General features: G+C 45.6%; 2 protein-coding genes and 1 long non-coding RNA gene across 101 annotated transcripts; 2 read left to right on the top strand and 1 right to left on the bottom strand.

Annotated features, from left to right (window-relative positions):
* Positions 1-13,249: 13,249 nt before the first annotated feature.
* Positions 13,250-15,218, top strand: LOC127536904 (uncharacterized). Of its 50 annotated transcripts, none has more exons than XR_007946149.1 (10): positions 13,250-13,346; positions 13,389-13,472; positions 13,515-13,598; positions 13,683-13,766; positions 13,809-14,018; positions 14,103-14,270; positions 14,313-14,396; positions 14,565-14,774; positions 14,859-15,026; positions 15,069-15,218. It is a non-coding gene; the product is annotated as an uncharacterized LOC127536904 (long non-coding RNA). The 50 variants fall into 50 exon arrangements; XR_007946221.1 differs by having other exon boundaries at positions 13,683-13,808; positions 13,851-14,018; XR_007946217.1 differs by having other exon boundaries at positions 13,515-13,766; positions 13,809-13,892; positions 13,935-14,018.
* Positions 13,505-19,035, bottom strand: gcc1 (GRIP and coiled-coil domain containing 1). Of its 50 annotated transcripts, none has more exons than XR_007946082.1 (9): positions 18,889-19,035; positions 17,702-18,159; positions 16,514-17,161; positions 15,006-16,297; positions 14,880-14,963; positions 14,670-14,753; positions 14,376-14,417; positions 14,208-14,291; positions 13,505-13,619 (listed from the first exon to the last, which is right to left on the bottom strand). XR_007946082.1 is itself a non-coding variant. In XM_051958218.1 (6 exons), the coding sequence occupies exons 2-5, from the start codon at positions 18,062-18,064 to the stop codon at positions 14,708-14,710; spliced, it is 2,265 nt and encodes a 754-aa protein (XP_051814178.1). In that variant the 5' UTR covers positions 18,065-18,159; positions 18,889-19,035; the 3' UTR covers positions 14,051-14,165; positions 14,670-14,707. The 50 variants fall into 50 exon arrangements, 3 of the variants coding, with proteins under 3 accessions (XP_051814178.1, XP_051814240.1, XP_051814128.1); XR_007946077.1 differs by having other exon boundaries at positions 14,838-14,963; positions 15,048-16,297; XR_007946078.1 differs by lacking the exon at positions 14,376-14,417 and adding an exon at positions 14,334-14,375 and having other exon boundaries at positions 14,838-14,963; positions 15,048-16,297.
* A 758-nt stretch (positions 19,036-19,793) lies between these two features.
* On the top strand, positions 19,794-27,079 carry LOC110967742 (ADP-ribosylation factor 4). The gene is made up of 6 exons (XM_051958295.1): positions 19,794-20,054; positions 20,380-20,460; positions 24,084-24,193; positions 24,511-24,582; positions 24,672-24,797; positions 26,556-27,079. Exons 1-6 carry the CDS (start codon positions 19,988-19,990, stop codon positions 26,640-26,642), a joined length of 543 nt encoding a protein of 180 aa, XP_051814255.1. The 5' UTR covers positions 19,794-19,987; the 3' UTR covers positions 26,643-27,079.
* The last annotated feature ends 407 nt before the right edge of the window (positions 27,080-27,486 follow it).

The raw sequence follows: 27,486 nt of genomic DNA, 5'->3' as shown, positions 1-27,486 counted from the left end.
ATGAGGAGGCTAAGGAGGCTTAATAACAAAACAAACATAATTTGAGATTATGAATCGTGGCAATTGGCGTATGAATCAGCCCATTGTACAGCCTAAATTGCTGTAAATTAAGTCCAGTTTTAGTTCTTTTCAAACTCAGACATGTGCATTAGTTTAGTTTACAATGAATCTGGCGGAGTTCGGTAAAGTTGGAAAGATATTCACAGATTCGGACTTCCGGCATCAATAACTCATGAGATATATGTTGTCAAAACATGAACGATGCCTCTTTCAAATCGTTGTAAGGTAGACAATGTGCTACAAGGCCAATTTTATCAAAAGTCGCTGTATTTCAAGCTACAGAAATAACATTGACGTCTATGAGCAGCCGGCGGTGCAACGAGTGAACAGGGACCGTCTGCAAATAGCAAAACCGCTGCAACAGCGAAAAGAGACACTGCACATATATTCAATAACTTTACTCTTGTACCCTGTAGAGCCACTAAAATCACTGGAGCCATGAATCGGCTGCGGCTGGTCAAACTACAACTCTGTTTGGTGATAAATGAAAATCTGAATTTTAAGGAATTTTTATGTTTTGTATGATTATTTTATGAGTATTAAAATGGCACTTTTCTTCATGTATGTGGTATATTTTATATAACACACAGGAAAAATGGCATAAGGGCATAGTGTACTTGCTGTGACCTGTGCTGGTCAGACCGTCAGGTTTATTACCTCCAAGTATTGTCTGTACAGTCCTTAACTAGAAAAATATTACTCTCAATTTAACATTATGGTATAAATGAATCAATTGACACTGAAACTTTGCAATAAAGTGTCTTATCGTCTTTCTTCTCAATCATCAGTACTTGAGGTGACAGTCTAAACAGTTTGTTTGGTATATTGGCATTATCTGATACTCTCTTTGGTAAGGATTGTAAATTCCATTACTATACAGAATTATGTGTTTGGACAAACAAGTACACTATGCCCTTATGCCATTTTTCCTGTGTGTTATATAAAATATACCACATACATGAAGAAAAGTGCCATTTTAATACTCAAAATAATCATACAAAACATAAAAAATCCTTAAAATTCAATTTTTCATTTAGCGCCAAAGCAAGAGTTGTAGTATGACCAGCCGCAGCCGATTCATGGCTCCAGTGATTTTAGTGGCTCTACAGTAAAGTTATTGAATATATGTGCAGTGTCTCTTTTCGCTGTTGCAGCGGTTTTGCTATTTGCAGACGGTCCCTGTTCACTCGCTGCACCGCCGGCTGCTCATAGACGCCAATGTTATTTCTGTAGCTTGAAATACAGCGACTTTTGATAAAATTGGCCTTGTAGCACATTGTCTACCTTACAACGATTTGAAAGAGGCATCGTTCATGTTTTGACAACATATATCTCATGAGTTATTGATGCCGGAAGTCCGAATCTGTGAATATCTTTCCAACTTTACCGAACTCCGCCAGATTCATTGTAAACTAAACTAATGCACCTGTCTGAGTTTGCAAAGAACTAAAACTGGACTTAATTTACAGCAATTTAGGCTGTACAATGGGCTGATTCATACGCCAATTGCCACGATTCATAATCTCAAATTATGTTTGTTTTGTTATTAAGCCTCCTTAGCCTCCTCATTAGCCTCCTTGCATTAGAAGGCTAATGTGTCACCGGCCCGGCTCGTTAGCGTGCAAGCTAAGCAGTACCGTCTTTCGTCCATAAACTGTATATCAATTAAAACAGTACAGTTTCATGAAATAAATAAATTACAAGAAGTTGGATGTGTTATTTACTTGACCTGTGAGGCATCACCTGCCCCGGTAGGTCCACCGGGTCCACCCGGCGTCTACTCTTTATAAATGGCGCATGCGCGTTTGGAGCAATCTGTGTTCGATTACCTTCCCCTGTGACCTATGTGACGTCATTCCAGTATTTTTCTACTCGTACCCATAAACTTGAATTCGTCCTCACAGGGAAGACTTTGTAGTCGTAGAAATTAGAGTTGCGCTCACAACTTTTAGGTTCATACTCGTAAAAACAATCCTAACCCTTAATTTATCAAACTCATGCATATGACAGCAGAATTTTGTGTACAAGTTTTTTATTAACATACAAACGTTTAACATTACGAATACGAATGGTTAGAATTGTGGATGAATACTTTTGACAGTAATCTTATTCCATAATTGTGCTGCATACAGTTGAACACTCCGTCAGACCATCGAGACAAGGAAACTTGGAATTACTTTTCAGTGGTAAGAATAGTTTTTGGCTCTTTTTTCATTTTTAAATCTTGTTGAGAGCTTCTGGTCTGAAAGCTAACTAGTTAGCCACTAGCAAAACACTAACACAAGCTAACAGCTGGACAACCAAATACCAGACGATTAATAGTAGCTGTAGCATAGCTGTACAAGCAGTAGTAGTATTATAAATAGCTGTTAGAGTCGTAGATAGGGTTACCAGATAACATCATAGTGAGCCTTTGGGATGAATAAACGCCATCAACTCCAAGATTTTAAATACTTTCATTTACTGCTAATGAATATCTCCTCCAAATGTCTCACTAATAATCATTATCAGTCTTAAAAACCCACAAACACCCCTCTATACTGGACCACACTTAGGACAGTCCGGTTCCCCCTTCTATTAATCTGCTTGGAATCTTCCACTTCCTGTTTGTCAAAGTGGCCTTCTACCTGGACAGGTTTAGTTGGAGCTCATCAATAGTGATGGTCAAATGAAGCCCCATGAATCACTGAGGCTTTCCAGCCCATTGCTTCATTAAAAGGTTCACTACTCGAAGCCTCACTGAAACAGTGAATACTGCCATCTGGTGTTCAAATGAAAATATGACCTGAGCCGAAATTTGGTATGAAGATCTATGCAGTAACAATTAATATCGGATGCATCTATAGTATATGTACGTGTGCATGCATGTGAACACCCATGAAGACTCATGGCTTTGTTCTTAATCAAACCTGCAATAAAAGCAATACAAGAGTTTGCATTTTCATTCATTTTTATTTAAAAATAAAAGTTTCTCAAGTGTGGATGGCTTCAGTCGATTTCTTCGTTTACATAAAATTTCTCCTGCTTTTGCGAACACCCTCTCACAAGGCACAGAGGATGCTGGTGTTGACAGCCATGCTGTTGCTAGTCGATATAGATGCGGATACTGCGTCTTGCAGGTTTTCCAGTATACGAGTGGATCCTCATTCCTCAGAATATTTGCCTCTGCCAGGTAGCGGTCCAGCTCAATCGTTGCATCGGCAGTGGCGCTGGAGCTGCTCCTGCTGGTGGTGACTGATGTGTCCAGGAGCTGCCAAAGCTCACAGTCGCACATAGGGTGAGAAGGTTGGTTAAGACATTCAAAATCACAACACCAACATCATAATAGAGAATACAATGATCAGGTGACTCACCATGATTGGCTGGCGGATCCACGGGGACGGCTTGCAGGTGGGAGGGGGGAGACTCTCTCCTGATCATATTGACACACTCATTTTTCAGTCTATTTATTGCCTCTTGTGTTTTGCCAGGAGTTAGAAATCCAAGTTTTTTAAATCTCGGATCCAATAAGGTTGGCAGTGTGAGAGCACTGACTGATTCCAAGTTGTGGATGTGTTCCTTAAGGCGCCGGATGAGGTTGTCCCCCAGCTGCCTTGCAGTGGTCAGGGTTGGGAGTCTGCAGGAAACTGTATGATGCAGCATTTTCATGAGAGGGATCACTTTTGATCCAGACACCCTCCTCTCGCTAGAGACTTCAACTGTTGCCTGATGGAATGGCTCGAGAACATTCAGCACATCCTTTATTGCTTCGTATTCTGAAGCTGTTGGAGGTGCAACGTCAGTTTTTAGGAGGCTAAGGCTGCTCCCACTGGCTCTCTGAGCTCATACAACCTTTCCAACATATGGAAAGTGCTGTTCCACCTTGTCTCAACTTCAATTATCATTCTGTAAGGCTGCCTCCCCATTTCTTCCTGCACCTGAACAAGCCTTTCTTTAGCTGATGTACTGGATCGAAAGAGGGTCACCAACCTTCTGCATTTATGGTGCAAGTCATTTTGACCAGGCACATCATCAAATGACTTGCGCACAAGTAAATTAATTGTGTGTGCAATGCACACGGTGTGTCTGATGTTTAGCTGTCTGACACACGCATTCATGTTAGCTGCTCCGTCGGTGACCAGGCATTTCACTTTATCCGTTATGCCCCACTCCTCCATCAGCTGTGCATGCCGTGCAGTCAGGTTCTCAGCTGTATGGGCCTTCGGGAAATGTTGCACTCCCAGTAAGGAAGTGCAGAGCTGGTCCTCATCACTAATGTAGTGACAGGTCACCGCCAGATACGCATCCATGTTAATGGATGTCCACATATCCGACGTGAGGCTGACAGCTGCAGCCTTCCTGACCTGCTCCTTGGCCTTCTCCTTGGCCTCCCGGTGTCTATCCTCCACCATTGACTTCAGAGCCTGAAGGTGAAAATCAGAGTTGTTATTCTACTTACTTAAATAAAAATGACATTTGGCTCTGTTCACACACCTTTCTGCTTGGGAGCACATAGTTGGGATCCAGTGCATGAACAAGCTCCCTGAATCCCGCATCCTCCACAATTGAGAAAGGCTGAGAGTCCTTAATGACCATGCCGACCAGAGCCTCATCCACCAGCGCTTTTCTGGAATCTGTAACATTTAATGCTGCCTTATAGTTGGAGTCAAACACCAGATTTAGTAAATAGTTCCTGTTACTTTGGCTTGTCTCTGGCCTGTTGGCAGCCTGGGCATGGCTCGATAATGGCGGATCATTGAGGAAGTATTATTGCTGTATGTGAGCTGTCTATCACACACCAAGCACCTCACCTTTAATAAAATCATACATATTGTGACTGATAGTTCACTCTATGGCAAGTATACAATAATCACAAGATTCCAAGAACTTCCCAGTGGGAGGTTCCACACAAACAAACCTTATTATGAGCAGTTTGCTCAAAATACTCCCACACAGGTGAGGACTTCCTCTTTCTAGTTGGTTCCATCTGTGAAATGGGGGATTTGCAGCACAACAAACAAAAATGAAACTGGGGGGAATGTGAATTCACTTTTAAGTGAGTGACTTTATCATCACCTGACACAAGGCCCTGCTGTAAAACTATGTTTTCCCAGTGAGTTCTTGACATGGAAGGTGCTGTAGAGAAGTTTGTGACTGCAGAAGAAGGTGCACACACCAAACAGAGGAGTGAAATCATTGACAAACTTAATAAGTGACACACATGCACACACAAACACCCATGATTTCACCCAACTCACAAACAGGTGCAAAAGAAAAGTATATATATGTGTAATAGCTCACGTCAAAACCCTAGAATTGGGAAAATAATCTACACTGCTTCTACTCCTAAACCACTACCTTACTACTTCTCAAACTATTATCTACTATCTCTATTTTTTACTCTGACTGACTCTCTAACCGCTAACTCACTCTCTCACAAACCACCTGACAACTCACTACAAACGCCGACACAACCCACAGTGTCCCGCCAGATTTGAAACACTTATATGAGGAAGCGATACGTTGAATGAACCAATGACGTAACCTGAGCAAACCGAGGCCTCGTTTGTCATCGGTCACGTGATTTCCTCGGACACGACACAAGCCTCGAAGCAAGGCTTCATCTGACACGCCCACTTTTGCTCGAGACACGCCTCGAAGCCTCAGTTCATTTGTCCCATCACTACTCATCAACAAACATTTTGGGTAACTGCACTGTAATCTGGATGGATGACACTGAATTAGAGTCTGTTTTAATGAGACTGAGTTCAGATGTGTAGCTCTGTCATTAAATAGGAAATTATTTGTCAGAATTCACAGAGAAAAGTCTGAAATGTTTGCTAGGTTAGCGTCCCACATGTTCTGTGGCTCAGCTAAAGCTAACTCTCTCCAACTTCTGGATCTCTGGAGTTGCTTGTTGTTCAAATATCTTCTAGAGGTGCTGAAGCTCAGAAAGTCTGAGATGTTTGTTCAGAATCAGCTCATTCTCAAGTCTGATCTGAGCTGTCCTCTTTAGTTTGAACTTTCCCTAAACTTAGGAGTTAATGACAGAGCAGCACATCCAGACTCAGTCTCATTTACGTAGAGATTAAACTTCAGTGTCATTCATTGATGTTAAAGTGCAGTTTTTCATGTTTGTTGCTCATGCTCCCGACCAAACCAGTCCAGGTGGAAGACGATGTGAAGAGAAGCTCCAGAGGATGAATATCACACATTTATGTTGGAAATAAATGTCCTTTAATGAGACATTGTCATGTAAAAGTTGGATTTCCCTTTAATGATGTTCAAATCTTTGAGTGTTTTGTTGATGTTGGTTTCTAAATGTTTTCTGACACTCGGCCCCAAACATTAAAACCTTCTACGGCTCACAAGCTGCAACAATTCACACATTATCAACTACACTATATTGTCAAAAGTATTGGTTCACCCATCCAAATAATCAGAATCAGGTGTTCCAATCACTTCCATGACCACAGGTGTATCAGATCAATCACCTGGGCATGCAGACTGCTTTTACAAACATTAGTGAAAGAATGGGTCGCTGTCAGGAGCTCAGTGAATTCCAGCGTGGAACTGTGACAGGATGCCACCTGTGCAACAAATCCAGTCGTGACATTTCCTCGATCCTAAATATTCCACAGTCAACAGTCAGCTGTGTTATAAGAAAGTGGAAGTGTGTGGGAACGACAGCAGCTCAGCCACCAAGTGGTCGGCCACGTAAACTGATGGAGCGGGTCAGAGGATGCTGAGGCTCATAGTGCCAAGAGGTGGCCAACTTTCTGCAGAGTCAATGGCTACAGACCTTCAGACTTCATGTGGCCTTCAGATCAGCTCAAGAACAGAGCTTCAGCAGAGAGCTTCATGGAATGGGTTTCCATGGCCGAGCAGCTGCATCCAAGCCGTACATCACCAAGTGCAATGCAAAGCGTGGGATGCAGTGGTGTAAAGCGGCCACCACTGGACTCTAGAGCAGTGGAGACGCCTTCTCTGGAGTGACAAATCGCGCTTCTCCATCTGGTAATCTGATGGACCAGTCTGGGTTTGGCGGTTTCCAGGAGAACCATACTTGTGGGACTGCATTGTGCCAAGTGTAAAGTTTGGTGGAGGGGGGATTATGGTGTGGGCTTGTTCTTCAGGAGCTGGGCTTGGCCCCTTAGTTCCAGTGAAAGGAACTCTGAATGCTTCAGCATACCAAGACATTTTGGACAATTCCATGATCCCAACTCTGTGGGAACAGTTTGGAGCTGGCCCCTTCCTCTTCCAACATGACTGTGGACCAGAGCACAAAGCAAGGTCCATAAAGACATGGATGACAGAGTCTGCTGTGGATGAACTTGACTGGCCTGCACCGAGTCCTGACCTCAGCCCGATAGAACACCTTTAGGATGAATTAGAGCAGAGACTGAGAGCCAGGCCTTCTGGTCCAACATCAGTGTGTGACCTCACAAATGAGCTTCTGGAAGAACGGTCAGAAATTTCCATAAACACACTCCTAAACCTTGTGGACAGCCTTCCCAGAAGAGTTGAAGCTGTTCTAGCTGCAAAGGGTGGACCGACGTCACATTGAACCCTATGGATTAGGAATGGGATGTCACTGACGTTCATATGAGAGTCAAGACAGGTGAGCGAATACTTTTGGCAATATAGTGTAGATAGATCGATAGATGGATAGATAGACACTCCCCAGGGTTCTCACCAGGATTTTTTTACAGCGTAATGGCAGGTCGAGACGGCCCGACACTATGCGCATGCGAAATAGCCTTCATTAAATCTCGCGAGCGGCCGGCCCAGATGTCAGCCAATGAGCATCACGCAGATGCTCCAAATGCTCGTGATTGAGGTCACTATTCACCATACATGGCATCACGGAAACAACCAAGACATGCTAATTGTAACCCCGAGATTGAAAGCGACTCTTAATTTTAGGCGGGAACGGGTCAATCGACAGGAAAGTACGGCTGAGGTGGGGAGACATAAATTAACCTAGATAGGCACCCAGTTGATAAAAACAAACACACATGGCGTTATCTGTCAAAATAACAGCGTAGCGGCCCTAATCACAGCGTAATCTTTTAAACTGACAGCGTAACGGCCCGTTATGCTGAAATGCATAGGGAGAAGATGGCGCCAGTGTGTGAGGCGTGCCGTCAGCTGCTCCAGCTGTTCCCAGTGCTATGTGTGTTTATGCTGTTTGTATCCCTTGTTGCACATGAAGTCAACGCTCTGCTGGTGTATGATCGTCAAACTTTGCTAAATTTGAGAGTCTTCTCAAATGATCTAGTCAATTTAGAGCTTTATGGACGGAGATCTTTGCCTTCTTTCCTATTGGACATCCCGACATACCTCTGCCGTATGCCAGTGCCACTCCCTTGGCGAAAACGCCACCGGCGCCGGGGAAAGCGGAGCGATTGTCTGGTGAGGCTGAGGGCCGGGTTGGTGCACACTGTCCGTGGTGGATGTGAAGTGGTTCCTCGCCTTGATGTCTCCCGATGTTGGCTGGACCCGGTAGCTGCCTGTCTGGTACCGGTGACCGGCTCGGATGACATGTTTCTGCCCCGTGGTCCCTGCTCTCCTCATCTCCGCTGGCGCGGGATGGATCCGGGTAACCTGCGGCTTTTCCGTTGGGACTCCCTGTCAGCTGTTCGTCCACACCTGCCAGCTCCTGCCAGGTTTGGCTTGGTTAACCCAAGATCGCTTGCGAATAAAACATTCATCCTGAAGGATTTCTTCACATCTCAGGATCTGGATTTCCTCTTTGTCACCGAGACTTGGCTGAGTATCGGTGAGTCCAGTGCCTTCACAGAACTTTTACCTGAGAAGTGCTGCTATTTTAATTCTCCGCGGACATCTGGTCGAGGAGGAGGAATTGCAACTGTTTTTAAAAGCGATTTTAAATGTATACAGATGTTCCTATCATGGACCCTCACCAGTTTTGAATTAACTCTGTTTGAGCTAGTAAGTTCTCACACGGTGTTGTGTGCTGTGGTTTATCAACCTCCTAAATATAACAGAGACTTTTTAACTGACTTTTCTGGGTTCTTGGCCGACATCATGCCGAAATATGACCGGGTCCTGATTGTCGGTGATTTTAAGATTCATGTATGGTGTCCGGAAATCCACTTGGCAAAGGATTTCTTAACCCCTTAAGCTTCACTGTACCGCCGGCGGTACACCTACTAATTTGCATAGGAATTTCAAGAATGTCCGACGGCTGCAAACACGATTATACAAACACTATACGCCGATGGAAAGCTTAGATTCTCATGAATCCGCCGGTATAAACCACTTTCAGATGCGATTACCACAGCGGGTGAGAAAAACACATTTGTCCAACAAAAACGAATATTCATCCATCCGTTCTCTGTACACGGCTTCAAAGCACACAGCGCGACTCACATTTCCGGGTTCATTACTACACAGAAAAAAATATTCCACAAAAAACGGCCATAATCCAACCTTTTACATCCAGATGACACAAGCCAGTAAACTGTTTTGTCCAAAACATGTCCTGAAGTCGTATAAAATCCACGAATCGGTCGTTTTCAAGGAAATGCACCTCGCGATGCCCGTCCAATATTCCCCGTATTTTTCGTAATTTTTTTAATTTAAAATAGAATATTAGCGATTTTTTTTGTACTGAAAACGGCTGGAATTGACTGAAGCTTAAAGGGTTAAATATAATTGACTCTTTTAATCTTGTTCAGTCTGTACTGGGCCCCACACATGATCGTGGTCACACACTTGATCTTGTTTTGTCTTATGGTCTACCTGTTTTTAACTTGGAGATCTGTGAAGCGTTCTTCTCTGATCATTTGCCTGTACTTTTTGAACCTACTGTACATGATAACACAGTTAAACCTCGTGCTGCTGCTCACAGACGCCGGGTTTTTAACTCTTCCACTGCTGCTCGCTTCTCGGCCGCTTTCAGTCAGAACTGCGTCACTCCCAGTCCTGTGAGTGATGATACAGAGGCTCTGTGCTCTCAGTTTCCTGACACCTGTCAAACTGCTATTGATCCTGTGGCCCCATTAAAGAGCAGGAGGCATAAAGTTCTTCCAGAGCCTTGGTTGAATGAAACAACTCTCACTGCCAGACGGGAGTGTGGCAGAGCTGAGCGCAAGTGGAAAAAAGATAAACTGGAAGTGTCTTTTCAATGGTTGAGGGATTGTTGGCGTCATTACCAGTCCAATGTGAAAGAGGATAGAAGGAAATATTTCTCTGATACTGTTTTCTCAAACTGTCACAAACCTCGTGTTCTGTTTAAAGTGATTATCTCTGCTCTGAATCCACCACAGACTGTGGGAATTGAGCCCTCCCCTAGTGTCTGTGAAAACTTTTTGCACTTCTTCGTTGCTAAAGTCTCCTCTACCAGAGCATTTATTTCACCTCCTACTTATGACCCCTCTGTGTTTGTTCCTTGTTCTGCTGTGTTTGACTCCTTTGAGCCTGTGACCATGTCTTTTGTGCGGGAGACTATGGATCATTTAAAGCCATCAGGTTCACCTAATGATTCTGTTCCTCCTTGACTTTTTAAGGAGGCTTTCCCTACAGTTGGGCCACATCTGCACAGCATCATTAACAGCAGTTTGTCCTCTGGAGTGATCCCTGAAAATTTTAAACATGCGGTTGTGCAACCCTTGATTAAAAAACCTGGACTGGATCCTGCTATTATTGCAAATTTTAGGCCCATTTCTAAACTGCCTTTCCTCTCCAAAATCCTGGAGAAAATTGTGTACTCCCAGCTTATGGACTTTTTAAATGAACAAAATGTTCTGGAGGTTTTTTCAATCTGTTTTTAAAAGACTGCATGGCATGGAATCGGCTCTTTTAAGAGTTTTTAATGACATCTTTTTAGCTACTGACTCTGGTCACAGTGTGATCCTTGTCCTTTTTGATTTAACAGCAGCATCTGATACAGTGGACCATGACATCCTGGTTGCTCGTCTGGAGCAGTGGGTGGGCATCAGTGGCACGGCACTGAAATGGTTCAGGTCCTACCTCTCTTATCGGACTTTCTGTGTCAGCCTTGGTAACTCTGTGTCCTCCACTGCTCCTCTCTCATGTGGGGTTCCTCAGGGGTCGGTGCTGGGCCCTCTTTTATTTTCTTTATACCTTCTCCCCCTTGGTTCAATCCTCAGGAAGCATGACATTTCATTCCACTGTTATGCTGATGACTGCCAGATTTATGTCCTTCTCAAAAAGGCCAAGTCATCTTCCCTCAAACCTTTGTTAAATTGCTTGGATGACCTCAAGGCCTGAATGTCCCTAAATTTTCTCAGTTTTAATGAAAAAAAGACCGAAGTGATGGTCTTTGGTGGCACTTCTGTGACTCCTCCAATTGATCTGGGTTCCTTGGCACAGTACACCAAACCTGTTGTTAGTAATTTAGGGGTAAAGGTGGACACAGATGTGAAGTTCGACAGCCAGATTAAGGCTGTGTTGAAAAATAGCTTCTTCCAGTTAAGGCAGCTGGCAAAAATCAGACCTATTCTGCAGAGACAGCAATTTGAAACAGTGATCCACGCCTTTGTGACCACTCGGCTGGATTACTGCAATGCTCTTTATATGGGGGTTAGTGGGTCCTCCATTGCTCGTCTACAGTTAGTCCAGAATGCCGCTGCACGTCTTTTAACTGGTACAAAAAAGTTTGAGCTCATTTCACCGATTTTAGCTTCACTATACTGGCTGCCTTTCCTTTTTAGAATTCATTTAAAATGCTTTTATTTGCTTTTAAATCTTTACATGGTCTTGCCCCCCAATACCTCTCTGAGCTTCTTCATCCATGTACTCCGAGCCGTTCCCTCAGGTCAGCTGATCAGCTGCTCCTGAGGATCCCCAAAGCAAGGCTGAAGCTCAGAGGGGATCGAGCGTTTTCCGTGGCAGCTCCAAAGCTTTGGAATGAGCTTCCACATTAGACAGGCCTCCTCATTGTCTCATTTTAAAACCCTTCTTAAAACCCACCTTTTCTCGTTGGCATTTCACACCACATAGGTTTGTTGTTTTCATGTGCATGTATATATATATCTGGGAGGGGCAGTCCAGTTTGTTTAGTCTATGTATTGCTTTTGTTTTTATTGTGCAGTCTCCTTTTACTTCTTATTGTTTTTATCCTAGTTAATGTTTTTATCTTAGTTTTTATTATTTTAATGTTAACTTGTTGTTTATGCCTATGTACAGCACCTTGGTCAACTGTGGTTGTTTTAAAGGTGCTTTATAAATAAATCTGATTTGATTTGAAATGCGCTGGTGAGAACCTGCTCCTTCTCCTCGTCATGGCCGTGAGGAAAAATAAATGCAGCAGTAACTCATTTGAACTTCCGTTCCTTCTGCAACAATTTGGTTCCTCAAAGATCAGTTTTGTTTATTGCAATACATTTATAAAGTATATTGGATATGAATAAGTGACTAAACTGATTCAGTCAGCAAATTCACTCAAACTTAAGTAAATGTATGCAAACTTACACTTTTCTGCGTTAATATCCAGAAAATGTTCACTTTTGTGTGTTCATATGCAAATTATTTACTTTTGTGCATTATCTAATTATTTATTTACATCTTTGTGCGTTAATATCCAAATTATTGACATTTCTGTGCATTAATATCCACATCATTTATATTTTTGTATAAATGATCTAATATCCAGATTATTGACATTATTTGTAAAACATCCATTTTATTGACACTTTCTTGCATTAATATCCAGGTTATTGATCTTTTTATGTGTGTAGAACCCAGTAAACGTGATTGGACTGAACATCAGAAAGAAGCAGACAGTCTGTGAAGCACAAAAAATAGTTTAATTTCAACAAGGGAATCAAAAATATCTGTAATGAGAGACATAAAGACCTGCATTTACCATCTGCTGATATAGAAGTTTGCTCACAGTGACGATCAGTCCATTGTTCATAGAAATATACATGCAGCTGGAACCGGATCAAACCGGATCAAACCGGATCAAACCGGATAAGGTCAGACAGTCCCCAGGAAACTACAGTCTCCCTCTGATCCAACCTCAACACCCTGTTAGTCTCTTTCATTTGGTCTCTAAGGTTTAGGTCCTTCTTCAGGCGTTCTACCTCCTGTTGGGGCCCCACCAGGTTCTTTCTCAGGTGTTCTACCTCCTGTTGAGGCCCCACCAGGTTCTTTCTCAGGTGTTCTACCTCCTGTTGAGGCCCCACCAGGTTCTTTCTCAGGTGTTCTACCTCCTGTTGAGGCCCCACCAGGTTCTTTCTCAGGTGTTCTACCTCCTGTTGAGGCCCCACCAGGTTCTCTCTCAGGTGTTCTACCTCCTGTTGAGGCCCCACCAGGTTCTCTCTCAGGTGTTCTACCTCCTGTTGGGGCCCCACCAGGTTCTTTCTCAGGCGTTCTACCTCCTGTTGAGGCCCCACCAGGTTCTTTCTCAGGCGTTCTACCTCCTGTTGAGGCCCCACCAGGTTCTTTCTCAGGCGTTCTACCTCCTGTTGAGGCCCCATCAGGTTCTCTCTCAGGTGTTCTACCTCCTGTTGAGGCCCCACCAGGTTCTTTCTCAGGCGTTCTACCTCCTGTTGAGGCCCCACCAGGTTCTTTCTCAGGCGTTCTACCTCCTGTTGAGGCCCCATCAGGTTCTCTCTCAGGCGTTCTACCTCCTGTTGAGGCCCCACCAGGTTCTTTCTCAGGTGTTCTACCTCCTGTTGAGGCCCCACCAGGTTCTTTCTCAGGTGTTCTACCTCCTGTTGAGGCCCCACCAGGTTCTCTCTCAGGTGTTCTACCTCCTGTTGAGGCCCCACCAGGTTCTTTCTCAGGTGTTCTACCTCCTGTTGAGGCCCCACCAGGTTCTCTCTCAGGTGTTCTACCTCCTGTTGAGGCCCCACCAGGTTCTCTCTCAGGTGTTCTACCTCCTGTTGAGGCCCCACCAGGTTCTTTCTCAGGCGTTCTACCTCCTGTTGAGGCCCCACCAGGTTCTTTCTCAGGCGTTCTACCTCCTGTTGAGGCCCCACCAGGTTCTTTCTCAGGCGGTCTACCTCCTGTTGAGGCCCCATCAGGTTCTCTCTCAGGTGTTCTACCTCCTGTTGAGGCCCCACCAGGTTCTTTCTCAGGCGTTCTACCTCCTGTTGAGGCCCCACCAGGTTCTTTCTCAGGCGTTCTACCTCCTGTTGAGGCCCCATCAGGTTCTCTCTCAGGTGTTCTACCTCCTGTTGAGGCCCCACCAGGTTCTTTCTCAGGCGTTCTACCTCCTGTTGAGGCCCCACCAGGTTCTTTCTCAGGCGTTCTACCTCCTGTTGGGGCCCCATCAGGTTCTCTCTCAGGTGTTCTACCTCCTGTTGAGGCCCCACCAGGTTCTTTCTCAGGCGTTCTACCTCCTGTTGAGGCCCCACCAGGTTCTTTCTCAGGCGTTCTACCTCCTGTTGGGGCCCCATCAGGTTCTCTCTCAGGTGTTCTACCTCCTGTTGAGGCCCCACCAGGTTCTCTCTCAGGTGTTCTACCTCCTGTTGGGGCCCCATCAGGTTCTCTCTCAGGTGTTCTACCTCCTGTTGAGGCCCCATCAGGTTCTCTCTCAGGTGTTCTACCTCCTGTTGGGGCCCCATCAGGTTCTCTCTCAGGTGTTCTACCTCCTGTTGGGGCCCCATCAGGTTCTCTCTCAGGTGTTCTACCTCCTGTTGGGGCCCCACCAGGTTCTCTCTCAGGTGTTCTACCTCCTGTTGAGGCCCCACCAGGTTCTCTCTCAGGTGTTCTACCTCCTGTTGAGGCCCCACCAGGTTCTTTCTCAGGTGTTCTACCTCCTGTTGAGGCCCCATCAGGTTCTTTCGCAGGTGTTCTACCTCCTGTTGGGGCCCCACCAGGTTCTCTCTCAGGTGTTCTACCTCCTGTTGGGGCCCCACCAGGTTCTCTCTCAGGTGTTCTACCTCCTGTTGGGGCCCCACCAGGTTCTCTCTCAGGTGTTCTACCTCCTGTTGAGGCCCCACCAGGTTCTCTCTCAGGTGTTCTACCTCCTGTTGGGGCCCCACCAGGTTCTCTCTCAGGCGTTCTACCTCCTGTTGGGGCCCCACCAGCTTGGCCCCTGCAGCCTCATGACGTCATGTTTCTCCTGGGGGCTGAAGTGCAGGATGGTGAGGATGGCGTTGAGCGTCTGACTCCTGCCGCTGGAGTCCTGCAGCGTGAGGAACCTGTAGATGACGTTCTTCAGGTACTCCATGTTGGCGCCCTCTCTGCTCTGGTCCCGGACCAGCTTGTCGAGTCGCCCCCGCAGGTCCGATACCTCCTCGTCGTGGCGCTCCCCGTTGGCGATGAGCTTGGCCTGCAGCTGGTGGACGTCCTCCTCCAGCCGGTTCTTCTGCCGCCGCAGGCCGCCCGCCTCCACCTCCTTCCTGGCGAGCTGCTCGGCGTACAGCAGCAGCGTGGACTCAGTGGGCGTGGCCTGCCGCAGGGCCTGGCTGATGATGTCACCCTCGCTCTCCGGGTCAGCCGGCTGCGTGTCGTCGGCCGGGCCGTCGGCGCTGTAGCTGCAGGTCAGGACGGCGGCCCGCAGCCTCTCCAGCTCCTGGTCCTTCTCGTCCAGCAGCGCCATGGTCCTCTCCCGCTGCTTGTGGAGCTCCGCCTCCAGACGCAGCAGCTCTTCGCGGTGCAGTGTCTCCGCCCGCTCCGCTTCCTGTTTGTGGGCGTGCTGCAGCGCCGTCGCCTGCTGCTGTCGCTCCTCCAGCTGCTGCCGGTGCCGAGCCTCGGCCTCGTCGCTCTGGATCCGCAGGTTGATGTACTTCTCCCGGAGCTCGGACAGCTGGTCCCTCACCTCCTCCAGCTCCTTGGCCTGGCAGCCGTCTTTGGCGTTCTTGTTCTTCAGCACCACCTGGGCCCGCAGCTTGTAGCGCTCAAACTCCTCCTTCACCTGCCGGAGCTCCTGCTGGTAGACCAGCGCCACCGTGCCGTCCTCCTCGGCCTCGGCCAGGTCCTGGATGTTCGGGTCGGTGTTTCTCTGAGACGCCAGCAGCAGCAGCTTCTTCACCTTCTGCAGCTTGTCCTTCAGCACGCCCACGTCCAGCTGGGACTCGTCCAGGCTGAGGTCGGAGGACGTTCTGCTGGAGGCGGCGATGGCCAGCGTCTTGTTCTCCGTGTCCAGCTGCAGGATCCGGTCTCGGAGCCTCTGGGTGGTCTGCTGGTCTCGCTGCTTCGCCTTCTCGCAGGATCCCAGCAGCTCCGACAGCTCAGACACCCGCTGCTCCAGACCAGCCACCCGCAGCTCCGCAGACTGAGCGCGCTCACGTGCACGCTCCTCCGCCTCGCACACCTGCAACACAGTCACCAGGACGGGTTTAGCTAGTTTAGTTTAGCTAGTTAGTGTCAGCCTCCTGGTCTGACTGTAGATCTACCAGTTAGTTTAGGCTTAGTTTGAATTGGTTTAAGTCAGTTTAGTTCTTCTCACCTTGTGGGTCTACTCGTAGAGCTACTAGCCAGATTAGTTCTAGTTGGTTAGATTAGTTTAGGTTGGTTTAGTCCATCTCACCTTGCGGGTCTCGCTGAGGATCTGCTGCTGGAAGCTCTCCTTCATCTCCTTCATCTGCTGATGCATCTCATCCACTCTGGGATCCGGTTTCTTCTGCTCGTCCTCGGCGGCCTGCAGCCTCCTCCTCAGCTCGTCCCTCTCCTCCCTCACCTGGCTCAGGTGCGCCTCGGACTCCGCCCCCCGGTCCACAGCCTGTGATGTCATGAGGAGGGCGGTGCTGGCGTCCTGCAGGCGCAGCTCGGCGTCCTGTCGCAGGTCTCTCTCCTGCTGCAGGATCTTCTGCAGCTCCCTCAGCTGCTGGGCATGGTCTCCCTGCTCCTGCTCCCTCTCGTGCTGCTGTGTGATGATGCGAGCGCGAGCCTCAGCCACCTGCTGCTGCAGGGCGTTCAGCTCCGTCTCCTGCTGCGTCGCCATGACAGCCATCCGCTCCTGCAGCTCCTCCACTTCCTGTTTCAGCTGCCGTTTGTCGGCCAGGAAGTTGGCTTCCATGCGAGACTTCTCCTGGGTTACCGTAGCGAGGGCGCCAGTGAGCGTGCTCAGTTGGCCCCTCAGATGGGCGACGCGGCGGTCCGCCTCCGTGCTGAGAGGGGGCGTGGCCTGCTGCAGCTCCGTCCCCACGCCGCTGCTGTCAGAGCCGCCGGTGTCAGGCTGCAGAAACAAACAGCATCAAGTTAACAGGAAGTGTCACATTTCATCACTTTGCTCACATTTTTAACTGAACTTAACACGCTCTAGTACAGGGGTGTCCAACATGCGGCCCGCTGCCCAAGACCGGTCCTCAAAGGGTAAAAATTCGAGAAGACATTAACTGCAAATTGTAAATTAGTAAAACGCTTGTTTGCCTTTTTTTTGTTTAGTTTCATGTCATTTGTCTCAGTTTTTTTACCGTTTGTTTCTCTTTGTGTCTCATTTTGTAATATTTTGCCTTGTTTTTGTTGTCTTTGTGTCTCGTTTTGTTTGACTTGTTGTCTGTCTCATGTTTTTTATCATTTTGCTTTTTCCTTTTGTCATTTTTTTCCTGATCTTTTTGTCGTTTTGTAACTTTTTTGACAAATGTATTGTCTCTTGTTTTGTTTCGTGTCGTTTGTCTCAATTTTTGTCATCGTGTTTCTCGCCATGACCATTTGGTGTCACATTTTTGTCATATTTTGTCTTGTTCTTTTTGTTCTATAACCTTGTAGAACGTACCGTAGAACTGGACTGTCCCGGTTCTCCCTGGTCCTCCTCGCTCTGGTCCCCTCTGGCCGTCTCGCTCGGCGTCTCCACGGACGCTGCTGTCTCCACGCTGTCCTCGCTGTGCAGCGAGCAGCCGTCCTCTGGGAGCTCCGGGGCATCCCGGCCCTGCTGGTTCAGGTCCACATCCTGGGTCGCCGTCAGGACCTTCAGACTGGCCTCCAGAGCCTCCTTCTCCTTCAGCAGGCTCTTGTAGGCCTGGACCACGTCCTTGAAGCGGGTCTGGTACTGGACCAGCTGCTTCTTCTGGGACTCCACGGTGTCCAGCAGCTCCTTCCTGCTTGGACCGCCGCCAAAACTCATCCCAAACTTGTCCATGACTCTTCCAGTCCACTAGGGTCCACCAGGGTCCACCGAAGTTGGATCAGGACCGGTTTATACTGGAATCCTCTTCATCAGTATCAGAACAGGACCTGGAAGAAGACGGGTGTAACGTTTATTAACAAGAACTAATGGCTGTTTTGTGTCTCTTTGTGGTCGTTTTGTGTATCTAAAGTAGTTTCAATCAATCCACTGGTGGTTGGTGTTGCCTCAGCTTTTAAACCTCTGTGAGGTGTGTCCAGGGCTGTTATTCCAGCGACCGATACCAAAACTCATCTGACTACTCAGCGATGGTCGTTGTGAGTATCAGTGGGGGTCGTTGAAATGCACAGATGTCACTGAGCCCTCGTGTGCTAATGGTGGTCATTAGCATGAGTCTGCTGAGTCGTTCTTTTGGGGAGTTTTGAAAGGATTGATTGAAACTACTTTGGATAACCATGACCTGGATGAATGAGAACCTACACAGACATCGTTTTGTGTGTTTTTCTGGTTGCTTTGTGTCTCTTTGTGTTGAAGCGGAATAAATGAACTTAAAACAAACAAGACACAGTAAAAACAAACAAAATAAATCAACTTTAAATGAAGAAAAATACAAAAACATCGATAAAAGGAAATAAAACTGATTATGTTAAAGCTTCTGTGTTAAAATCTGAATAATTTTTATTTTATTTCCTGATGATTTTGATAGTTTGGAGCTCTAAATGTGTAATTTTTTGTGTTTTTCTCTGTATTTAACTCAGTTTGAAGCTCCCAGACTGAATCAGCTGAAACATACTTTGACGTTTATGACCGGGAACGTTTTGGCTCGACTCGGTTCTTACCGGATAATCAGCTAATCGACGAACCGGCTGCAGCTTCAACGAACCGAAACCCAGCAGTCAACCTCCTGAGAACCCGTAAATATGAAACCTTTCGATTAAAATCCTTCCTCTGTGCTTCATCTGTCAACAGCCGCCATGTTGGACTGAGCCGGACATGGACAAGCAGGAGGGGGCGGGGCTTCGGTGCTGCGTTCAGAGACGTCAGGACAAAACATCACAGTCAAGCAGACTGATTATTCTGTTCAGCTCCAGCACACTACAGGAAAGAAACTAAGCATAAAAACACTTTGCATATTGCTTAAATAATACTGCAGATGTTCTTTTTATGAGCAAAAATGTTTATTTTTAACAGAGAATTCAAAACGGTAAAAACTCTCTTAAACATGCTAGAAATGAAGGAAAAAATGCTAAATAAGTAAATACAGCAGAGACAGTATTCATCACGATTTAGAATGGCAGAAGTTTTGTGTCTCTGTCACTGTTTTGTGTCTCTTTGTGGTTGTTTAGTGTTTTGTGGTTGTTTTGTGTCTTTTAGGTCGTTTTGTGTTTCTTTGTGGTTTTGTTTCTCTCTGCGGTTGTTTTGTGTCTTTTTGAGACTGTTCTAGGTCTATTTGTGGTAGTTTTATGCCTCTTTATTCTCTTTATTCTAATTTCGTGTCTCTGTGGTCGTTTTGTGTCTCTTTGTCATTGTTTAGTGTTTTTGTGGCTGTTTTGTGTCTCTTTGTGGTTGTTTTGTGTCTCTGCGGCTGTTTTGTGTCTCTTTGCGGCTGTTTCGTGTCTGTTTCGGTTTGTCTAATATAATTCAATTTATTAAATCTTCAAAAAATCAGTCGGACTAAACGTTGAAAGCTGAATCTCCGGTGCCCTAAACGCATCACTGTCTTCTGCCCTGTCAATAAAGTTTAGTTCAAAGCAGTGACGTAAATTATTCCGCGTTGGCCTGGACGTGGCACCGAGGAGGAGCTGCCGTTCTCCGCCCGTTTTCTCTGCTCTCCCATCCGCCGTTCTCCGCGTCTCCGGCTCCGACCAGCAGCTTCTCCCGGAACCGACCGGCCGACTCTTCCCGCCTAACGCGCCCGCCGTGGGACTCTCGCTGAAGATGGGTCTGACCATCTCGTCGATGTTCTCCAGGCTCTTCGGGAAGAAGCAGATGAGGATACTGATGGGTGAGCGTCGCGGCTAGGCTAACTAGCTCTGGGCTAACCAGCCGAGCACCCGGCGGCCGGATGGAAGCACGTCCGCTGTCTTAGTTACCCACTAAAACAGATCAGATTTAATGTGTTGCGGGTATTAAAGTCTAACTTAGTTAAAGTTTACTTCCAGGTGTAGCTATAAGTGCTAAAAATGGGAGCTAACGGAGCTAACTAATGGTGCTAGCGCAGTGAGCTAACGGTGCAAACTAACGGTTTAATAGTTTACACGTTTTTAATTCAGTACAGTCAGTTTTAATCAGTTGTTCTGGTTTAATCTGGTTCGTTTGTTTGTTTACAGTCGGTTTGGACGCAGCCGGTAAAACTACGATCCTGTACAAACTGAAGCTCGGAGAGATCGTCACCACCATCCCGACTATCGGTGAGTGATCAGTAATCGATCAGCACGTGAGCCCATGTGTCCAGGTGACAGACAGGTGAAGGAAAAGCTGAGTCGGCATACGGCAGCGTCACGTGATCAATATCAACGATCAGTTATTGGAGCTGTCAGATGAAAAGACTCCGGGAAACTGATCATTTACATGATCAATGTGTTGATTTGTTGGTGGTTTGAGGCTCTTCTGTGTGTTTGTGGTTGTCTTGTGTGTTTGTATTTATTTTGTGTGTCTCTTTGTGGTCATTTTGTTTCTGTTTGTGGTTGTTTTGTGTCTCTTTGTGGTTGTTTTGTGTCGCTTTGTGGTTGTTTTGTGTCTCTTTGTGGTTGTGTTGTTTTGTGTCTCTTTGTGGTCATTTTGTGTCTCTTTGTGGTTGTTTTGTGTGTTTGTGGTCGTTTTGTGTGTCTTTGTGGTCGTTTTGTGTGTCTTTGTGGTAGTTTTGTGTCTCTTTGTGGTCATTTTGTGTCTTTTTGTGGTTGTTTTGTGTGTTTGTGGTTGTTTTGTGTCTCTTTGTGGTAGTTTTGTGTCTCTTTGTGGTCATTTTGTGTCTCTTTGTGGTTGTTTTGTGTCTCTTTGTGGTTGTTTTGTGTCGCTTTGTGGTTGTTTTGTGTGTCTTTGTGGTTGTTTTGTGTCTCTTTGTGGTCATTTTGTGTCTCTTTGTGGTTGTTTTGTGTGTTTGTGGTCGTTTTGTGTGTCTTTGTGGTAGTTTTGTGTCTGTGGTAGTTTTGTGTCTCTTTGTGGTTGTTTTGTGTGTTTGTGGTAGTTTTGTGTCTCTTTGTGGTAGTTTTGTGTCTCTTTGTGGTAGTTTTGTGTCTCTTTGTGGTTGTTTTCTGTCTCTTTGTGGTTGTTTTGTGTCTCTTTGTGGTTGTTTTCTGTCTCTTTGTGGTTGTTTTGTGTCTCTTTGTGGTTGTTTTGTGTCTCTTTGTGGTCGTTTTGTGTCTCTTTGTGGTTGTTTTGTGTGTTTGTGGTCGTTTTGTGTGTCTTTGTGGTAGTTTTGTGTCTGTGGTAGTTTTGTGTCTCTTTGTGGTTGTTTTGTGTGTTTGTGGTAGTTTTGTGTCTCTTTGTGGTAGTTTTGTGTCTCTTTGTGGTTGTTTTCTGTCTCTTTGTGGTTGTTTTGTGTCTCTTTGTGGTTGTTTTGTGTGTCTTTGTGGTTGTTTTGTGTCTCTTTGTGGTTGTGTTGTGTCTCTTTGTAGTCGTGTTGTGTGTTTGTGGTTGTTTTGTGTCTCTTTGTAGTCGTGTTGTGTCTCTTTGTGGTTGTTTTGTGTCTCTTTGTGGTTGTTTTGTGTCTCTTTGTGGTTGTGTTGTGTCTCTTTGTGGTTGTGTTGTGTCTCTTTGTGGTTGTGTTGTGTCTCTTTGTGGTTGTTTTGTGTCTCTTTGTGGTTGTTTTGTGTCTCTTTGTGGTCGTGTTGTGTCTCTTTGTGTTCGTGTTGTGTCTCTTTGTGGTCGTTTTGTGTCTCTTTGTGGTTGTTTTGTGTCTCTTTGTGGTTGTTTTGTGTCTCTTTGTGGTCGTTTTGTGTCTCTTTGTGGTTGTGTTGTGTCTCTTTGTGGTTGTGTTGTGTCTCTTTGTGGTCGTGTTGTGTCTCTTTGTGGTCGTTTTGTGTCTCTTTGTGGTTGTGTTGTGTCTCTTTGTGGTTGTGTTGTCTCTTTGTGGTTGTGTTGTGTCTCTTTGTGGTTGTGTTGTGTCTCTTTGTGGTTGTTTTGTGTCTCTTTGTGGTTGTTTTGTGTCTCTTTGTGGTTGTGTTGTGTCTCTTTGTGGTTGTTTTGTGTCTCTTTGTGGTTGTTTTGTGTCTCTTTGTGGTTGTTTTGTGTCTCTTTGTGGTTGTGTTGTGTCTCTTTGTGGTTGTTTTGTGTCTCTTTGTGGTTGTTTCTTGTCTCTTTGTGGTTGTTTTGTGTCTCTTTGTGGTCGTGTTGTCTCTTTGTGGTTGTTTTGTGTCTCTTTGTGGTTGTTTTGTGTGTCTTTGTGGTTGTTTTGTGTCTCTTTGTGGTTGTGTTGTGTCTCTTTGTGGTTGTTTTGTGTCTCTTTGTGGTTGTGTTGTGTCTCTTTGTGGTTGTTTTGTGTGTCTTTGTGGTTGTTTTGTGTCTCTTTGTGGTTGTGTTGTGTCTCTTTGTGGTTGTTTTGTGTCTCTTTGTGGTCGTGTTGTGTCTCTTTGTGGTTGTTTTGTGTCTCTTTGTGGTTGTTTTGTGTCTCTTTGTGGTCGTGTTGTGTCTCTTTGTGGTTGTTTTGTGTCTCTTTGTGGTTGTGTTGTGTCTCTTTGTGGTTGTGTTGTGTCTCTTTGTGGTTGTTTTGTGTCTCTTTGTGGTTGTTTTGTGTCTCTTTGTGGTTGTGTTGTGTCTCTTTGTGGTCGTGTTGTGTCTCTTTGTGGTCGTTTTGTGTCTCTTTGTGGTTGTGTTGTGTCTCTTTGTGGTTGTGTTGTCTCTTTGTGGTTGTGTTGTGTCTCTTTGTGGTTGTGTTGTGTCTCTTTGTGGTTGTGTTGTGTCTCTTTGTGGTTGTTTTGTGTCTCTTTGTGGTTGTGTTGTGTCTCTTTGTGGTTGTGTTGTGTCTCTTTGTGGTTGTTTTGTGTCTCTTTGTGGTTGTTTTGTGTCTCTTTGTGGTTGTTTTGTGTCTCTTTGTGGTTGTGTTGTGTCTCTTTGTGGTTGTTTTGTGTCTCTTTGTGGTTGTTTTGTGTCTCTTTGTGGTTGTTTTGTGTCTCTTTGTGGTCGTGTTGTGTCTCTTTGTGGTTGTTTTGTGTCTCTTTGTGGTCGTGTTGTCTCTTTGTGGTTGTTTTGTGTCTCTTTGTGGTTGTTTTGTGTGTCTTTGTGGTTGTTTTGTGTCTCTTTGTGGTTGTGTTGTGTCTCTTTGTGGTTGTTTTGTGTCTCTTTGTGGTTGTGTTGTGTCTCTTTGTGGTTGTGTTGTGTCTCTTTGTGGTTGTTTTGTGTGTCTTTGTGGTTGTTTTGTGTCTCTTTGTGGTTGTTTTGTGTCTCTTTGTGGTTGTGTTGTGTCTCTTTGTGGTTGTGTTGTGTCTCTTTGTGGTTGTTTTGTGTCTCTTTGTGGTTGTTTTGTGTCTCTTTGTGGTTGTGTTGTGTCTCTTTGTGGTTGTTTTGTGTCTCTTTGTGGTTGTGTTGTCTCTTTGTGGTTGTGTTGTGTCTCTTTGTGGTTGTGTTGTGTCTCTTTGTGGTTGTGTTGTGTCTCTTTGTGGTTGTTTTGTGTCTCTTTGGTTGTTTTGTGTCTCTTTGTGGTTGTGTTGTCTCTTTGTGGTTGTGTTGTGTCTCTTTGTGGTTGTGTTGTGTCTCTTTGTGGTTGTGTTGTCTCTTTGTGGTTGTGTTGTGTCTCTTTGTCAGTGTTTCCTCTAGTTTTTGCAGCAGCGCCCCTCCTATCCACTGCACACACACAGAGTAGATACTGAGGTAGTTGTCTGTAGTTTACCTTCGTACTCATGAGTACCTGACACAGTGAAGGACTGCTGTGAAGGTGTGGAGTATTTGCGACAATGAAAAAATAAAGGATCGGCTGCTGGGAAGCCACTGCTGAATGAATGTAGACAAACAATCACATAGATTTCATCATTAATTCTGTATTTCTGTGACTCTTTTATTGAACCGTCAGGAATCTACAGATGTTTTTGTGTTTCAGGTTTCAATGTGGAGACGGTGGAGTACAAGAACATCTGCTTCACAGTCTGGGACGTCGGTGGTCAGGACAAAATCAGACCTCTGTGGAGACACTACTTCCAGAACACACAGGTACATAGAACCAGAACACACAGAACCAGGACACACAGGTACATAGAACCAGAACACACAGAACCAGGACACACAGGTACACAGGTGTTCATCAGCCTTCAGGTGTTGATCAGCTGCTCTGAGGACCTCATTGATCAGCTGTTATTGATATTGATGATTTAATAATATTCTATTGATGGTAATGTATTATTATTGATATTGATACTGTATGGGTGATTATTGGTGATCAGTACAGTTTCCTCCAGGGTCTGATCTTCGTGGTAAAGTATTGATTTATTGATAGATTATTGGTGATCAATACTGTGTTCTTCCTCCAGGGTCTGATCTTCGTGGTGGACAGTAACGACAGAGAGAGAGTAGCAGAGTCGGCGGAGGAACTCTCCAAGATGGTGAGAAAGCTCTTCTGTTCCTCACACCCATGACATGATTCGGCCTGTTTTGGTCACGCGATGACATCATCGGTCACATGACTCCACAGATCCAGGAAGATGAGCTGAAGGAGGCGGTGCTTCTCGTGTTCGCCAACAAACAGGATCTTCCCAACGCCATGGGGGTCAGCGAGCTCACCGACAAGCTGGGGCTGCACAGCATGCGCAGCAGGACCGTAAGTAATCAATAATCTATCAATAATCAATATGTCAGAGCAGCAGGACCGTAAGCAGGGATGAGAATTTTCCGCGGATCTGCGGAATTCTGCGGATTTTATCATTGCCAGGGTCATTCTTGTGAGTCGTCTAAATTCGAGGAGAAATTTTTTTTGGGGGGTGAGGTATGTTTATGGTCGGAGAGTCGTAATATGGAACGGCTGCTAATATCCACCGCGCTGAATGCTAGCCGCCACTCAGTGAGAGCAGTCATGTACAGTCCTGTAATCCAATCACCATGAAGTGTAGCGTCAGAAGGCGATGTAACTGACGACAGAGGAGTGATGATTCTGACAGGATACGTCAGCCTATTCCAGGGGTCGGCAAGTAGATGTGGCTTCGGGCCAAAACGTTTGTAAACAATCGAACAGCTGGCCAACCTGCGGGGGGTGCGCTCCGATTCCGCGAGCAGGTGGAGGGGGGGGTACCGCGAGCAGCGGAGCTTCTACAGCTGATCGCTGCTGCTTGGGACACACGTCTCAGTTCTGATCACAGATGTATTAAAAATGACTCCCAACACACACACATGTTGTGCACACACTGTTGCTCAGTGAAATCTGGCTACAACCGTGTCCGACCAGTAGTGTAAACGTGGAAATGCCCGGCAGCAGCCGACCACGAGAGTTTGGTGTTGCGGTGACGGACTGGCTTGGCTCCGTGCCAAATCAAATTTTCTAAATCACCTGGTGGGCCAGATATTATTCCTGATGGGCCAGTTTTGGCCCGCGGGCCGCCAGTTGCCGACCATTCGTTGCACTGATTGGTCGTATACCTCCCCAATTGCTGCAGAGGGATTTGATAGACAACCTTTTAGCCCGCCTCCCTCCCTGCCGAGCGTGCCTGGACCCTTGCACAATAAGTCAGAAAAGACAAAAGCTGCAGAGAAACTGATCCAATTGGCTGCAAAGAGGAAAAAGAAATCTTTGCAATGAACCATGAGTGCATTTGAACAGAATGATGCAGCTTGTAAATATGTTAGCTGGAACAATGTGTAGATGTGTGTGTGGCTATAAAATCTCAGAAACATTGACTGGAGTATAATCTTTCATGTGTGTGACTATTAATTAAGAATGAAATCTCAAATATTATTTGACTTCTTGGTGAGGTGAGAGGAAGAGAATATTGAGAAAGGTAACTTAATTTATTTTACATAAAGATAGTGATGTTAGCCATTTGGTTTACCTTCACTGCTGGTAATGTGAGCAAACTGACAGCATGGTCCCTGTCACCATGACATTTAGAAATCATTTTGGACCAGACTGATATATATTAAATTGTTTTTAAGGACTCTCGGGCCACTTTTTACTGCTGTAAAATCTCCAAAACATAAGAGCTTCAGGGGGGCGTGGCCCCCCCTGATCCCCCCACCGGCCTGCGGCCCCCAGACCCCCGGCTAATTTTCAGCTGAAAATATTTTTCTCATTCTCATCCCTGTTTAAGTAATCAATAATCTATCAAACAGTGAATCTACTGATCTAGAATCAGATTAAACAGAACAATGTCAGGAAGAAGTTCCAGTGATAATTATTGATTTCTGATCATATTGATCAGTTTCATGTTGATTTCGATCCATTTCTGATCAATTTTCTGATAAGTTTCATTATTTTAATAAATGTATCAATCAGTGGCTCTGATTTTGTTCATGTTCAGAGATGAGTTTTCTAACGGTATTGATGGTGTATTGGTGACTTATTGATCGTTTATCGGTTGTCTTGCAGTGGCACGTCCAGGCCACCTGTGCCACTCAGGGGACGGGTCTCTACGAGGGTCTGGACTGGCTGTCCAATGAGCTGTCCAAGCGCTAGACCACCTGTCAGGAAGCAGGAAGCAGCAGACTGATGTCATCGACTGATTTCACGACTGATGTCACCGTGTACAAACAGAGGGGGCGGAGCTTCAAAGGACTGTTTGATTTCTTTTTTTAAATTATAAATGTGTGTCTGTAGGAGGAAGTGATGTCATGGACTCTGAGCTCACCTTGATTTCCCATCATCCTCTTCTTCTGTTTTTTTTTTTTCTTTTAATCCGCATGTTTTAACTCAGAATCATGTGACAGGATGTTGTGGAAGAGGAGGGGTGGGGCTTACAGCAGGTGGCAGTCACCTGGAGGTCGGGGGGGGTTTAAGGAAGGTGATGACTCATTCCACAGAGCCGAGCTGTCGGCCGTCATTCCTAATTAATGTGAAGAAGAAGAAACGCAGCGATGACGACGACGATGCAATAAAGGTTCTTTTTTTCTTCACGTTTCTGATGTTTGTTCAGTTTGTTACGACTTTATTTACATTTTTAGACCACATTTATCTCAAGTTAGTATAGATTTGTTTGAAAGATTCTGAACATGTTTCACATTTATTTAAATTAGCTAGAAATGCATTTCATTTTTTCCTCAAAGTATCGTTTTAGGTTTGTCTTAAATTTATTCAAAATTTTTTATGAAATATATAAATGTACTTGTAATTTTTTAAAAATACATTATAAGTATTTAAAATTTGCCCAAAAGGAATTTTTTAAAAGGCTGCACAGTGGTTAGCGCTGTCGCCTTGCAGCAAGAAGATCCCCGGTTCAAATCCCGGCCTGGGATCTTTCTGCATGGAGTTTGCATGTTCTCCCTGTGCATGCGTGGGTTTTCTCCGGGTACTCCGGCTTCCT

The sequence above is a fragment of the Acanthochromis polyacanthus genome, chromosome 1 (assembly GCF_021347895.1).
Source record: "Acanthochromis polyacanthus isolate Apoly-LR-REF ecotype Palm Island chromosome 1, KAUST_Apoly_ChrSc, whole genome shotgun sequence".
NCBI lineage: Eukaryota > Metazoa > Chordata > Actinopteri > Pomacentridae > Acanthochromis > Acanthochromis polyacanthus.
The sequence above is the reverse complement of the archived record's forward strand: the minus strand, read 5'-3'. Positions and strand labels throughout refer to the sequence as shown.

Coding starts and splice junctions, on each gene's coding strand:
- gcc1 (XM_051958218.1), bottom strand. CDS start 18,064: ATGGACAAGTTTGGGATGAGTTTTGGCGGCGGTCCAAGCAGGAAGGAG. Junction 17,162..17,701: donor CGGGACAGTCCAGTTCTACG/GTACGTTCTACA, acceptor TTGTTTCTGCAG/CCTGACACCGGCGGCTCTGA. Junction 16,298..16,513: donor TCCTCAGCGAGACCCGCAAG/GTGAGATGGACT, acceptor ACTGTGTTGCAG/GTGTGCGAGGCGGAGGAGCG.
- LOC110967742 (XM_051958295.1), top strand. CDS start 19,988: ATGGGTCTGACCATCTCGTCGATGTTCTCCAGGCTCTTCGGGAAGAAG. Junction 20,055..20,379: donor GCAGATGAGGATACTGATGG/GTGAGCGTCGCG, acceptor GTTTGTTTACAG/TCGGTTTGGACGCAGCCGGT. Junction 24,194..24,510: donor ACTACTTCCAGAACACACAG/GTACATAGAACC, acceptor TTCTTCCTCCAG/GGTCTGATCTTCGTGGTGGA.